We start from the raw sequence: 16,019 nt of genomic DNA on the forward strand, positions 1-16,019 counted from the left end.
CACACCGAGGAAAGAATTATTTTTATCTTATACTCTCGCTAACTATAAATTATTGAATATGGGCAATGCTCGTGAGGTCAAGGTGCTTAGTTTTGGCACGGTCTATTTGAAGACTAATATTGGTACAATGTTAGTCCTTTAGAATGTCAAGCATTCCTCTAAACTTGATATCTATAGGGCAGCTAGATAATGATGGCTACCATAATGACTTGTTCAATAGCCAATGGAAGCACACCAAAGGCGCATTAGTTGTGGCTCAAGGAACAAAGTATTCTAATTTATATGTGACTCAAGAATCTGCCCTCAATGACGCTGTGAATTTGGTGGAAAGTAACACTTTATCAGAATTATGGCATAAAATCCTCAGTCATATGAGTGAGATGGGAATGCATATTTAGCTAAGAAAAATCTACTTGTTGGTGTGAAACAAGCAAAGGTGAAAAGATGTATTTATTGCTTAGCTGGAAAATAAAAGAGATTTTCTTTCACAGTTATTATCCCTCAAGAAATCCTGAACTATTGGAGCTAGTACACTCTGATTTATGTGGTCCTTTTAAAGTGAAGTCACAAAGTGGTGCACTTTACTTTGTGACTTTCACTGAAGATCATTCTCACAAGCTCTTGGTATATCCTTTAAAATCTAAAGATCTAAGTACTTGATGTGTTTAAGGAATTTCAAGCTTTATCTGAGAGACAAACAGGGAAAAAGCAAAAATGTATTCGCACTGACAATGGTGGGAAATATATTGATCCTTTTGATAACTATTGCATATCACAAGGAATTCGTCATCAGATAACTCCGCCCAACATGCCGATGTTCCGGCATTTGACAAAATATTTTGCATCTTTTACAAGGGATAATTGTATGTTTCTAAGCAACTATTGAGGTATTTGATGTTGGGTTTTAATTATTCTTAGGTAAATTACTTGGAAGAAGAAATAACTTGGAAAAGAAGGAACTGGTTGTGTGTGACAGACTAACTGATGGGTCGTTGACCTTAAGACAAATTGTCACTGAGTCCATCAGCCTTAAACATAATGAAGATCATCAAGGGTGAAGTAACAGACCAGGCAACGGACCATCAATCCAGCGGCGGAACGTCACTATGTCCGTCAATCTTAAACAGAATGAAGATCATCAAGGGATGAAGTGGCAGACCATCAATCCAGCGATGGGCCATCACCTTAGCCGTCAGAGCTAAATAGAACAAAGATAATTTAGAGTCCAAGTGATTGTCCAAGTGACGGACAGTCAGTCCAGTGACGGACAGTCAGTCCAGTGACGGACCGTCACCTTGGCTGTCTACCATGACGCGGCAGCCTGCATTTTGAATTTTAAATCTACACTTCCTGGGAACATATAAATACTCAGTTTAGGTTTAGAGGAGATATATTTTAACTACTGAAACATTTTTGTAACTTACAAATCTCTGAGAACAAGATCTTTTCTTTAGGTTTTAATTTTATTCACCATTTATCTAAGATCAAGAACAATCTTTTGTATCTTTGTAGGTAATTTTTGAATTATTTATGATAATTACAATAGAATCTTTCTCTTATATTATGTATGGCTAAAACTCCCATAACTAAGGTTATGGGAGCCTTGGTGTGAATTATTGCTAGGGTTGTGAGAATGCTTAAAATCCTTAGATAATTGTAATTGCATAATCTTCTCTTCAAATTAATGAACTTTCTTGGTTGCAAACTTAAAGGGTGTGGTCATGAACATAATTTGTTTGAGTAAAAAAGTTGGTGTTGGAAAAAAGAAGAATTATAATAAATTCAAGGGCTTCAACCTTTGGGTTATGGGTTGATGCCTTAACAGGATTAACCCACTTGAGGATTCAATTGAACATTCCATAACACTCTTTAGGTTCTAAAGAATTAAAAGATAGCCATCTATTAAGTTTGAGAAACAAATAGATAGACTTTAGAGTTTAATAAAGCTTGCAATTAGAATCGTTAATTAGGGATTTGAAATAACTCACAACCTTGATTTCATTAACACCTTAGTGACCATAATCCTAGTTTACTTAATCTCATTGAATTCACTTTGCAAAATACTCAATAGTTCAAATACAAAGTGGCTTTATCAATAATATCTATTAACAACATACCCCCCCTTTTTTTTGCGGAAATCTTTAATCAATAATCTGTTAATAGTCATATAACTTAGTTAACACCATATTCCTTATGGGATTCGACCCCAGCCTAGTTGGATTTTATATTTGACAACGACCACTTACTCTTTCTAAAGAGAGTTGTAATTTAGGTGTATCATGCCTCAATTGAATAACTTGACAGAAAAGATGAGCAGAAGTCTAGTTAAGAGAGTTAGATGTATAGTTTTAGAGGCTAAACTTCAAAATTCTTTTTGGGTGGAAGAACTTAATACTTGCTTATGTTATCAATTTGTCTCCTGCAGTTGCTTTGTATGGTGATGTTCCAAAGAGAGTTTGGTTTTCTAAGGATGTTTCCTATGATCACTTGAAAGTCTTTGGGTGTAAAGCTTGTATGCATGTTTCAAAAGATGAGAGGTCAAAATTGGATGTCAAAACTAAGCAGTGGATTTTCATTAGTTATGGTCAAGATGAGTTTGGGTATCGCTTTTGTGATCCAACTAATAAGAAGCTTATTAGAAGTCGTGATACAGTGTTCTTTGAAGACCAAACTATTGAAGTTGTTGACAAGATTGAGAAATCGGAATAATGAGAGCTTAGTTGATGTTGATCCAATTCCTGCTGATACATCTATTGCAGATGAAGGAACCCAAGATAATAATACAAATGATGATCAAGAAGATGTAGAACCTACAAATGGTTTGATTAATGATGTTGTGGTTGATCAACAACCAACTATTGCTAAGGTAACCACTTTAGATGTTCTTGAAACCTCTTGTAGATCTTTTAGGGAAAAGCAAAAGTCAACACGTTATTCTCCAAATGAGTATGTCATTTTGACAAACAGGGGAGAAACTAGAGATTATAATGAAACCAGGTAAGATACTCACAAAGATGAGTGGGTAGAAGCTATGAAAGATGAGATAAAGTCACCCTGTGAGAATGGCACATATGAGTTAGTAGAATTACCAAAAGGTAAGAAATCTCTAACAAACAAATGGATCTATAGAGTAAAGCAAAAGGGACATACCTCTACTCCTAGGTATAAGGCGAGACTAGTTATCAAAGGCTTTGATAAGAAAAAGGGGAGTTGAATTTAATGAAATTTTCTCTTCTGCTGTGAAAATATATTTTATTCGTATGTTGCTAGGCTTAGCTGCAAGTCTAGATTTAGAGGTTGAGAAGATGGATGTCAAGACTGCCTTTCTTCATGGTGATTTAGATGAAGAGATTTACATGGAGTAACCTAGAGGTTTTGTAGTCAAAGAAAAAGGGATTATATTTGCAAATTGAGAAAGAGATTGTATGGCTTGAAACAAGCTTCAAGACAATAATACTTGAATTTTGAATCTATCATAGAAAATCAAGGATACAATAAAACTTCTTTAGATCACTGTGTATTCTTTCAGAAGTTCTTTGATAATGATTTCATCATTTCACTACTTTATGTGGATGATATGCTGATTGTTGGCAGAAATAAATCTAGAATTGTAGTCCTTAAGAAAGAGTTGGGTAAATCTTTTGGGATGAAGGACTTGGGACCAACAAGAAAAATTCTAGGCATCCAAATACATTGAGATGGAGATAAAAAGGATCTATCCTTGTCCCAGAAGCAGTACATTGAGAAGGTACTGAAGAAGTTCAATATAACAAAAGCAAAAGTGGTTAGTACTCCCCTTGCCAAACACTTCAAATTGAGTACGACCTAGAGTTCATCTACTAATGAAGACAAGAAAAAGATGTCTTGTATTCCCTACTCCTCTACAGTTGGAAGCTTGATGTATGATATGGTTTGTACTAGACCATATATTGCATATATTATTGGTACTGTTAGCAGATTTTTTTTCTAATCCTAGAAAGGAACATTGGGATGTTGTAAAATGGATATTAAGATATTTGAAAGTTACTGCAGATTTGAAGTTGTGCTTTGGTTGTGGCACGCCTAAACTTATTTGATACACAGACTATGATTTAGGAGGTAATATTGACAACTCAAGATCAACTTCCAATTATTTAATCACTTTTGCAGGGGGAGCTATTTCATGGCAATCAAGACTATAGAAATGTATAGCTCTATCCACCATTGAAGCTGAATATATTGTTATCACCGAAGTGCTAAAGAATTGCTTTGGATGAAGAATTTATGAAAGATCTTGACTTTGAGCAATCAAGGTTTGTCTTATTTTGTGATAATCAGAGTGTTATTCATCTCACCAACCACTACATTTTTCATTCTAAGTTCAAGCATATTAGTAGAAAGTATCATTGGATTAGAATGGCCGCGTAAGAGAAATTATTTGAGGTTGAGAAAATACACATTGATGACAATCCTTCAAATATGCTAACAAAGTTGGTGGTTGTAGAGAAGCATGAGTATTGTAAACTTTGGCAGGCATGAAGCCTGTCATAAGTTCCTCCTCTTGAAGAGTCATTTGGCCCCGTGGCTGGAGGGGGAGTTTGTTAGACTGTGACCTAGGTTCCAGCCAAATTCATGTGGCCTAATCCTATTCTCTTTTGGTTTCCAATCCTATTTGAAAAAAGGTTCAGATTTCTATCCCTATTTTGAGTAGGTTTGGCTTTAGAAAAAGCACCACCCATCATCTATAAATAGGACTATTTGAACGAGATTATTCATGCTCATTGGTATTTTGTCTTTGAGATACATTAGCATATAAGAGAGGTTTTTAAGAGATCTTTCACCAAAGAGAGAAGAGAGAGAGAGTTTAGTTGATGCAGTTTTTCCTCTCTGACTAGCCAACTTCAAATCGTATTTTCTGGCTCGTTCACCGTTGGATCGGGCAGAAATTTTAACTTTGTATTTGTAACATCTCTCTATTTGATTTGAACGATGAAGGTTGGATTCAGAGGTTCGCAGCATCTGGTTTAGAGTCCCGAACAGTAGCTCTATTTTGGGCGATTTTTACTTTTGTTGGTGTAGCTATTGTTTCTCTGTGTTTGGCTCTTGTTGTGTGGTCATTCAGAGAATATTTGTAATTCTCTTGTTGTTATAGTGGACCAATTTGGACTTTTTCGATCTCGTGGTAGTTACCTTCGACTTGAAGAATTTTCCCACGTTAAACTTGGTGTTCTTTACTTTCTTTGTTTTCATAGTTACCTCTTTCCATCACTTTACTTTCTTGGTTATGTCATTACTTCGCAAATTTCCTGTTTTTACATCACTTTATTTTGTTCATTCATTTTGGCAAGTTATACAACATAAAAAATATAGCTTTAGTTCATAATAATCCCACGTGCATGCCCTTGATTCTCTAATATAAATTCAATTATTATTTTGAATTGCTGATTTAAACATAAAGAGTAATGAACTAAGTCATGTTAAGGTTTTTGTCCTGATTTTCTTATCAAATTTAAGTTTTACTTTTCTTGAAAAGAAAATAAAAGTAATACCATAATACTTTTACTTTTCCTAAAAGAAAAATATAAAACTTTTTCATATTTGGCAAACCTCGTTCTAAGAGGAAATATTTTGGAACTCTATAAATTGAAGATTCTCCCTTCTCATACAATAACACAGTAGCATCCACAATGTAGTCATTTACGAGTCTTGTTTAAGGGGAGATATTCTTCCAATAGTTTTATGTTTTCTTTATTATTAATTTTCCTATGTAGGCGAGTTGGCCAAATTATCGCCATCTTGATTTGTAAACTTTCAGCTTCTACATGACACTCTCTCAATTTCGAACCCAACAAACCATTCACCATATGTTGGAAACATACTTAAATTTGACAAGTGATTAGAAATGGACATCAAACGTAGACTTTCATTGACTTGGGATTTCTTTACGAAAAACACCAACTACAAACTACACAAATAACAACTTTAAGAAGAAGGACGACATAGAAATAGCGTGGGAAAAAGAAAAGAACTCGTCGAAACACATCCTCATTAATCATCATGATGGAGAAACAAAGTTGAATCCAAGCCATTGTTGTTCTAAGAGCTCATAGGGCTATCTACATCATTTAGAGAAGCTATAGCAGTTTCAATCCTCAACTTCAAAATATCTCTCTCTTCCTCATCAGCCTAGAAAACAGAAATCAAAGTAATTGCAGATATTTGGTACTCTATTTAGCTAATAAAAATTATTGAACTTTTCACATTGGAGAGGCATAGTAAGAAATTATTATTTTACAAGTACACATCGAGAACTTTAGGAATCCATCTAATTTTATTCCGCGTTAAGTTTTATTGGAAGGTCTATGGTAAGTAAGTCAAGACAATGTTTCAAAATGATAATACCCATAAACGAATAAGAAACCAGCTTTACACATATTGTACCACATGCTTGATTGGTTCTACCTAGCTCTAGAACAATAAAGGCAAATAGACAATCTTGGTATTTCAATCATGTTACGCGTTAGGCATCTTTATGATTAGACTTCACAGATCATCATGAAAAACAAAAGGTCTTCTCTAAAAATGATATTGAAACTTGGAAGTCGTCTAAAACTATATGATTAGACTTCAAAGATCATTTGTTCAAAATAACTATAAAAAAATAGAATAAATATATGTGTGTGTTAACATCAAATGATCAAAGATCTTGTCTAATTTCTTCTCCAATAATTTGAATTATTGAGGTTGAATAAATATTGATTATATAATTTTCAGTACACAATTTCTCAGATTTCTTTATTTTTTTATGGTGGGGGGGGGGGGGGGGGGGGGGGGACATTTTCATGTTTTTTACTGTGATCATAATACCTTTTTAATGGTAAAATATATATCTTCCGGCATTCAAATATGCATGAATTCCGAAGCCAATTTTTTTTTTGTTTTCTGATTTGGGCCACTTGGTCCATTTATTGTTTTGAGATTTGACTAAGTAATAAAAGCCCAAAATTTATCCCCCAAAAAAAAAAAATCTGTTCCTCCAACCTCATTACAATTAGACAATCAGTTTCTTTTCTTTATTATTTTTTTTGCTACTTCTCTTTCCATTATTATTTTCATTGGCATATCAAATTTAAGGATCAATTACACAAACACCCTGTAATATGATTAGTTTTGGTAAAACCATTGTATTTTAGAATCAAAATCTGATATCTGATATACTACAAAAATCCTACCCTTATATTCCTTATGAGGTATATCGTAACTAAGTATATTAAAAATAATTACTAAAACTCACAAGTTAAGAGTTAAAAATAAGTTTTTATGTATTTAATTTTTATGATTTATTTTTTTTTGAAAATAGGATAAATACATTAGTTGAAATCTTTTTTCATGCATTTTACTAAAGAGATAGTGTAGACATTAAAACTTTGTGGACTCTACAAAATGAGTTCAATTTTTGTTATAGTTTTGAGGCTACTTTACTCAAAATCTAGCTTGGTGGCTACACTACCTAAACCCTAAATTGTGCCTACATAAAAGAGGCAAATATCCCCTTAAAGAGGCAGGTCCAATATCTCCAAAATCTCAAAAGTCTCAATAAATTCATGGGATATTCATAAAAGGAGCAAAACTATCTCTTCTTGATAATCAAATACATCAAGAAGATGCACAATACATCAAGAAGATACACAAACCTCCTTTCATGGAGATCAAATCCAAATTTTCCTACATTCGAGAAATACGCCACTAACGACTCTCGAATTACGGAGAAATTCATATTCAAATCTTTCTACATTCGTGAAATATGCTATTGATGGCCCTCGAATTAAGGAGAAAATCAAGAGAGAAGAATCAAGGGAGGAACAGATTTGTACACACATCGTTTATCAAGAAAAATTATTGTTTCTTCATATTTTTATTTGTAGTTGAAGTTTATTTTTCATGAATTAAATTGTGTTGAAAACAAATTGGCACGCCCAGTGGGACCAAATCTGCCCTTCATCTCTTCTATCACAAATCAGTTTGCAAATCTGGAGCCAGACCAAAGAGTACCTCAAGACTCGTGTTTGCGTTTCATCAAGTCTACACGCCGACAAACCTTGAAGTAGTGGCATTTGTAGACATCGAAATCTTGTAGAACTCTACAAGAAGAATCCAAATTCTGTTAGAGTTCTTGGACGCTACTCTATTGTAGACATCAAAATCTCGTAGAACTCTACAAGAACAATTCAAATTCTGTTAGAGTTCTTGGAGGTTTCTCTACCTCAGCCCTAAATTATGTGGGTGGTTTACTCCCTTGAAAAAACATCTTGAATATTCCATAAATTCATGGATATTCATAAAAAGATCGGTTCTCCAATATCCCACAAAATTATGGGATATTCATAACGAGACCATCCTACGTTTGAGAAATACTCTACTAACGGCCCTAGAATTATGAAGAAATTAAGAGATCAAGAGAGAGGAATCAATGGAGAAACAGATTTGTACCCATATCGTTTATCAATTAAAATTCTTGTTTCTTCATATTTTATTTGTAATTGCAATTTATTTCTGTCACCGTAAAATTTATTGGAAACAACTTAGCATGCCCAGTGGGATAATCTCTACCTCTAATCTCAACTTTTCTAACTTTAAGGATTAAGAACGCTGAAATGACTTTCAAAAAGGCCAATTCTCAATCAACTACTTCCAAGGCTGTTGATTCACAGCTCTCTGTTGAAGTAAAAAGCATCTTTGGTGTTACTTTCGGAAGCTTAGGAGCTGTCACGAGGAGCAAGGCGAACATACTAGGACAATAAACACATCAAGTGTCGTCCGCGCCAACTCTAATTTTTAGATCTTCAACCCCAAAAGGAGGGACATCCCATGCAAATGCTTCAGAATAAGGAGGCAATGTGGCAGAATCACTTAAGAAGACTCTTGCTCTACTTGAGCACTCTGGTTTCAAATACTCTGGTGCAAAGAGCGATGGTCGTTCAACAAACACATCATCTCCACTTACACCACATAAGATGAGCACTTCGAAGATCAACTTATACGATAGTCCGTGTTACTCTCCAACGTATCCAGTGATCATGCAAGCAATGGTAACTGATGCCTCGTCTATGGAGGAGGAGCTTGTGAATCTTACAAAGGCAATTGAGGGTCTGACCAAATATGTTCAGAATCAAGATGCTCGAATTGATAAGTTGGTGGATAAGATGGATGGCCTGATAGACGGAGAGTCTAGCCATGCACCTGAAAAAGCTCTAGAGGGTCACAATATAGAACATCCTGTGAAACAAATACCACGGACTAAAGAGGTACAAGTTTCTTCTAGGGAAATGATCTCGATTGATCAATTGAAGGAATTCATTGAAGGAACCCTCAAAAACAAGTATAATTTTGCCACCAAGTCTTCCTTGACATAAGCCAAGCCCTATACTGCAAGGATTGATAGCTTAAAAATGTTTGCAGGCTATCAACCTCTCAAATTTTAACAATTTGAGGGAAAAGAAAACCCAAAACAATATGTCGCTTACTTTTTTGAGACATGTAATAATGCTGGAACTTACAGCGACTATCTTGTCAAATATTTTGTTCGTTCTCTAAAGGGAAATGACTTTGATTGGTATACAGATCTTGAGCCTAAATCCATCGATAGTTGGGAGCAATTGGAGCATGAATATCTGAATCACTTTTATAGCACAAAGCGTACAGTGAGCATGGTAGAGCTCACAAATACTCGACAAAGAAAAGATGAGCCAGTTATTAACATCATTAATTGATGGAGAAATGCGAGTCTAAACTGCAAAGACAAGCTTAGTGAAAACTCTGCAATATAGATGTGCATCCAAGGAATGCATTGGGAGCTTCTCTATATCTTGCAAGGCATTAAGTCTATATCCTTTAAAGAGTTAGCTACTCGTGCTAACAATATGGAATTGATCATGTCTTCTACTGGAAAGGGGATAACGCCTATCCAAGACCCCCAAAGGGGAAAGGATAAGCAAGAACCCATAATATGGGGCAAGTTTATCCCCAAAAATGATAATAAGGAATCCATAAATGTTGATGTGTCTCCTGTAAAGGTCACCACGAGGGTGAGCAAAAAGCAAAGTGTTAAGACGATTTCTCGAGCACGTCCAAATTAAATTAGAAGTTAACTTTAAAGGAGATACAAGAAAAGGAATACCCTTTCTTTGATTCTGATGTTGCCGAGATTTTCAATGAACTCCTTGAGCATAAACTCATTGAACTCCCAGAAATGAAGCGACCCGATAAAGCTGGAAGGACCAATGACCCGAATTATTGCAAGTATCATAGGCTTGTAAGTCACCCTCTGGAAAAGTGTTTTGTCTTTAAGGACAAAATCATGTAATTGACAAATGAGAAAAAGATCTTCTTCGATGATGAGACGGCCAGTTCTTATCAAATCTCTATCACTTTTGACTCATTTGACCCAGTTCAAGTATACGTAGAGGATCATAAGAAGCAACCATCATAGCATGATAAGTCTTTGGTTGACGAAGGTGATGATGAAGGTTAGACTTTGATGACCAGGCACAGACACAAGAAGATGAATCTATGAAAGGAGTCGTCCGAGTAGCCAACTAGAAAGAAGATGGGTCTATGAAAGAAGTTGTTCGAGTAGCCAACTAGAAAGAAGATGGTGAAGAAAACGAAGAAACAGGGGCTGGTTAAGCATTCGAAGAAGACGAGGGTAATGGAGTTTCACCACCAAAAACCACGACATCTAGTGACTTTGAAAGAATTCTTACCAAGTTGGTTCCGTGCAAAGACTGTGCACGTCAACCTTGAGTCATTATGTTTTAATACTGGTAAAGAGGGGGCAAAGGGTAAAAACCTACTTGCGGAAGTTCCTCCGTCTTTCGAAAAACCTACTGAGCCACTTAGCCAAGAGGCACTTGTATATGATACAAAATTCACATTTACAAATAACGATCTTCTACTTGGAGAAACCCTACACAACTGTCCCTTGCACATGGTGGGTCAAGCTCTAGGAAAGAAAATAAATAGAATCTTGATTAATGAGGGGTCCGGAGTCAATATCCTGCCAATCCGCACAATGATGAAACATGACATCACTATTGATGAACTGGCTGAAAGTCATTTGACGATCCAAGGTTTCAACCAAGGGGGCCAGAGAGTCTTGGGATCTATCAAGTTGGAGATTCGTATGGATGATTTTCGATCAAATACATTAATGCATGTGATCGATGTCAAAACTTTTATACAATATATTACTTGGTAGGACTTGGGTACACGAGAACAAAATTATCTCATCCTCTTATTATCAATGCTTGAAGTACCTTTAAGGCGGAGTGGAAAGAAAGATAGTTGTCGATGATAAGCCATTCACTGAAGCCAAGTCACAGTTGCCGATGATAAGCCATTCACTGAAGCCAAGTCACACTTTGCCAATGCAAAATTCTACTTGAAGAAATATCTTGAAATACCATAAATTCATGGGTATTCGTAAAAAGATCAGATCTTCAATATCCCACAAAATTATGAGATATTATTTCTTGCTACGTTTGAGAAATACGCTACTACCGACCCTCAAGTTACAGAGAAATCAATAGATCAAGAGAGAGGAATCACGAAAAAACAGATTTGTACCCATATCATTCATCAATAAAAGAAAATCATGTTTCTTCGTATTTTTATTTGTGATTGTAATTTATTTCTGTCATTGTAAAAATTTGTTGGAAACAAACTAATACACCTAGTGGGACCAAATCTAACCTTTATCTCTTCTCTCATAAAGCAAACATGCAAATTTGTAGCCGCAAGATCACAAAGATGGAAGCTCTATTCAAGAATCGCTTTAAGTTTCATCAAGTCTACACTCCGACAAGCCTTGAAGTAGGGAGCATTTGTAGACATTAAAATTTTGTGAACTCTACAAAGAGAGTTTAATTTTTGTTAGAGTTTTTTTTTTTTTTGGGGGGGGGGGGGGGGGGGGCTATTTTACCCTAAATCTAGTTTGGTAGCTACTCTATCTAAACCCTAAATTACGTCTATATAAAGAGGGCAAATATCCCCTTAAAGAGGCAGGTCCAAGATCTCAAAAATTCCAATAAATTAATGGAATATTCATAAAAGGGTCAAAACCCTCTCTTCTTGATATTCAAATACATCAAGAAGCTACACAAACCTCCTTTCATGGAGATCAAATCCAAATGTTCCTACGTTTGAGAAATACGTCACTAACGGTCCTCGAATTATGGAGAAATTCATATCTAAATCTTCCTACATTCGATAAATATGCTACTGACAACCTTCAAATTAAGGAGAAAATCAATAGAGAAGAATCAAGGGAAGAATAGATTTGTACCCACTTTGTTTATCAATAAAAATTGTTGTTTCTTCATATTTTTATTTATGGTTGAAGTTTATTTTTCATGAATTAAATTATGTTGAAAACAGGTAGTTTTTGAAAAATATCAATTGAAACTCTTAAATAGGAAATGAACACAAATTATAATAAGATCACTAAATTTTATAATTTTTGTCTTTCAAAACTCCAAACCATAATGATGTTATTTTCATTTCTCAAAACACATTTAAACATCTAATACGACGGATCCCTACATAAATATAACTTCATCTAATAAGTAAATTTAACATAATTTTGAAACATAGGAACAAATAATCAAACTAAAATAAAAATGATAAATTTCTATATAATAGAATATTATAATTAAACAATTTGCATATTTAAAATGCAGGAAATTATATTACAAATCATTGATATATATTATTAAGTAATTTGTGTTGATTTTCTATTTATAATCTCAAAAAATTCATCCTTCAAACCAACTTTTCACTTTTTTACTCAAAACCGTGAATGAATTTTGTTGCTAAAAATGTTTAGCTCCTCTTGTAAATTTCATAAAATATAAATATGTACCAAAAAATATTCTTTTGATATAGTTTACGCCAGCAATATATTATGTAAAATCCTACAAATAAGGTTGGGGGATATTTTTATCTATTTAAATATATTTATTTTATTTTATTTTATTATTATTATATAGAAGAGTGAAGAGTGAAGAGTGGGACGATCAAGGGTATATTTGTAATTTCAACAAAAAATAATCTTGCTTACTTATATTTTTGGCATCAAAGCTTGGCCATAAATTTTTAATGACAAAAAAGTCAAGCTATTTTTTGTAAATGACATGGACCCACATAAAATATAGAATTAGTTGTTATTTGCATATTTAATTACTCTACAAGTGAAAAAAAAAAACAATAAAAATTTTTATAAATATTTAAATGATAGTCCATACATTCAATTTATTTGACTTACTTTTTGTTTAAATTTATTTTAAAAAATTACCTCTTTTTTTTTAAACTATTGAATTATAACTTTTCACGTGTCATATTTAACACCATAAGATTAAACTAGATTTTGAGACATTCTACATGTTATTAATTTAAGACATAAGATTGAAAATTATTTTTTACTTTCTTAAACTTCGTATCGAATTAAAATCAAACAAAACAATTGAAACAGAGAAATACATAATTTCAAATTAAAAAACTTTCAGATATTGAAAGATAATTTTAAAAGCATGGCATAAATTATACACTACAATGATAAATAAATCTTAAGACTAACATTTCTTTATATTATCAATTTATACGACATAAATTCATTTAATACCTATTTTTGGTATTCCATTTTCATGAGCAATTTTTCAGCTACTAAGAGATTTATCTTAAAATTTATCATCTTAAAATCTTAAGATTGTTTCATTGTGAAAATTAACATATGAGATATTCATATGAATAGACATAAATCTATTGTCTACCTAAAAAAATAAATTATTTAATTTAATTTACTTATATACTATAATTTAGGACTATATATTCTTTATTGAAAAAATTAACGTATGAATAATTTTGTCATTGATTTAACACTATAGATTGTTTCATTATGAAAATTAACATATGAATAATTATGTCAAATATATCAAAATATCCTTTATCTTGTGGTTCTAAACATAACACGTGGAAAGTTAAAACTAAAGTATTGCCAAAAAAATTCTATTTTTTTAAACAAATTCAAACGAAAAATAGGTCTCTATTTTTGAAATTGAGAGAGTAACAAACATCTACAAGGCATTCATATATCGACAGTTCAGATCATTCAAAATTAATTTCAAGTTAAACTTTTTCATGATATCTAAAATAATTTTAAAATATAATTTGTTAAACCTTGAAAAAATAATTTAAGTAATTAGTTTTGTTCATACTTTGTTATGATATATGAGAATTTATGTGATAATCTTTTTAGTAAATGTAAATTTAAATAATATACTTAAATCAAATGTGGAGACTAATATTAAATTTAAAAAGAAATTATATTTGAAGTTTTTTCCATTTAAATATTCTTTTCAATCGTGGTATCCAAACAAGCTTTCTCTCCTCTTAACTAAATTCACAGAATAAACAAGTTACTTTTGCGTGTAACAGTCATTATTATTTTTTCTACTGTTTTTGTCTAAAATTATTAATAGATAAAATATGTTTAAGGTAAAACTTACAAATATAACTAAGGGTATTATGATTTTTTCATAATTTTTAAAATATTTTCATATAATTTTTTTTATGTTAATCCCACTACAACTCTATTTTAAATGAAAACTATAGAGATAATGGTCATTTCATTAGAATCTTTTCAATGTCATTCATGATGTAATTTTACACACCTCAACTATAAGTCTATTTTAATATGTAGTCAAAAAAATTAAATGCATTACATCAGAATGTTTATTATAATACATCCTATGTCTCAATTCAAATAATATATTTTTCTTTTTAATCAATTCTAAAAAAGAATTGACATTTTTTATTTGGTTAGTATTTTACAACGTTATCAGTATTTTAGTCATGTTAAATTTTATTTATTTGTCAAAAGTCCACAAAGGTATACTCTTCTATTTAATATTCATTTATTTGAAAGATAATTTGAAACATTACGACGTTTTTTCATATATCTTAAATTCAATGTCTAATTAAAATGTTAAAAATTGAAATAAAAAAGACGTAGTTTATAGGAGTATGTGCAAATACTCACATTTGTTTCAAAAAAGATTAAAAAAAAAAGTAAAACTAATTTCGCTCACACATTTAATTGCATAAAGTAACGATTACTATATTATAGTAAGATAATAAAACTACTCATAAACATTGAATAAGTATTTATCTATCAAACACAATAAGCGATTCCTCCGTAATCCCAAAACTTCACATGATACGTATCATTACAAAGATTTGCACTATACATATAATTTATGAAAACATAATTATTTACCAAGCACCTATTCAAATTATTTTAAACAACTTATTTAAAATGTAATAATAACTTTCTCATGTTAAATTAGTACAATATATATTATGTTAATGTTTGTTAATTCTTTTGATTCTTTTTATTTGAGATATTAAATTTCCCTATCAGGTAGACATATCACTTAAAAAGAAATTTCTTATTTACTATATTAAATTGATCTCCTATTTTTAACGTATATAAGACAAGAAATAAAGGTAGTCCTTTAACATTATGATTCATTAAAATGTTCATCCAGTAGGTCCTTATTTTCGTTTGTTAAACACCCATAAGATAAATTTAAATGTATTTAAAATCAATTTATGTATGAATTAGTATCCCTTTATTGTTTCGTATGATCTATATAAAATGTTAATAACTAGATATTTATAATTTTAATCTATTCTCTTGTATAATTTTTAAATAAAGTAGAAAAAGAAAAACGTTACAATTAGTTGTTTATTCTCTTGTGTTTGACCTGATGTTAAAATAAGCATTAGAATATATGATATTTTAATGTTAATGTGAAGCCTTAATTGAGTTGTAAGCTATTGTTTGATTTTATAAAGATAAGAAGTTATATTTTATTATATAGTGTGATCTCTACTGACATTTCTTTTTGTGTTTGTTCAAAAATATTAATTATCATTTAAAACAAATAATTAAATAGCAATAAATGTATTTAAAATTATAATAT

General features: G+C 32.0%; 1 protein-coding gene across 5 annotated transcripts in view; it reads right to left on the bottom strand.

Annotated features, from left to right (window-relative positions):
- LOC107850131 (transcription factor bHLH35) overlaps positions 1-16,019 on the bottom strand; it is a 36,150-nt gene that overhangs the window by 15,623 nt on the left and 4,508 nt on the right. The window contains exon 5 of one of the 5 annotated variants that reach the window (XM_016694561.2): positions 5,883-6,165. The exons of the other annotated variants lie outside the window; for them this stretch is intronic. Coding sequence (XP_016550047.1) covers positions 6,076-6,165 — 90 coding nt within the window. The 3' untranslated portion in view covers positions 5,883-6,075. Of the gene's footprint in view, positions 1-5,882; positions 6,166-16,019 lie in introns of those variants that run through there. 5 annotated transcript variants of the gene reach the window in all.

This window comes from Capsicum annuum, chromosome 7 (assembly GCF_002878395.1).
Source record: "Capsicum annuum cultivar UCD-10X-F1 chromosome 7, UCD10Xv1.1, whole genome shotgun sequence".
Taxonomy (NCBI): Eukaryota; Viridiplantae; Streptophyta; class Magnoliopsida; order Solanales; family Solanaceae; genus Capsicum; species Capsicum annuum.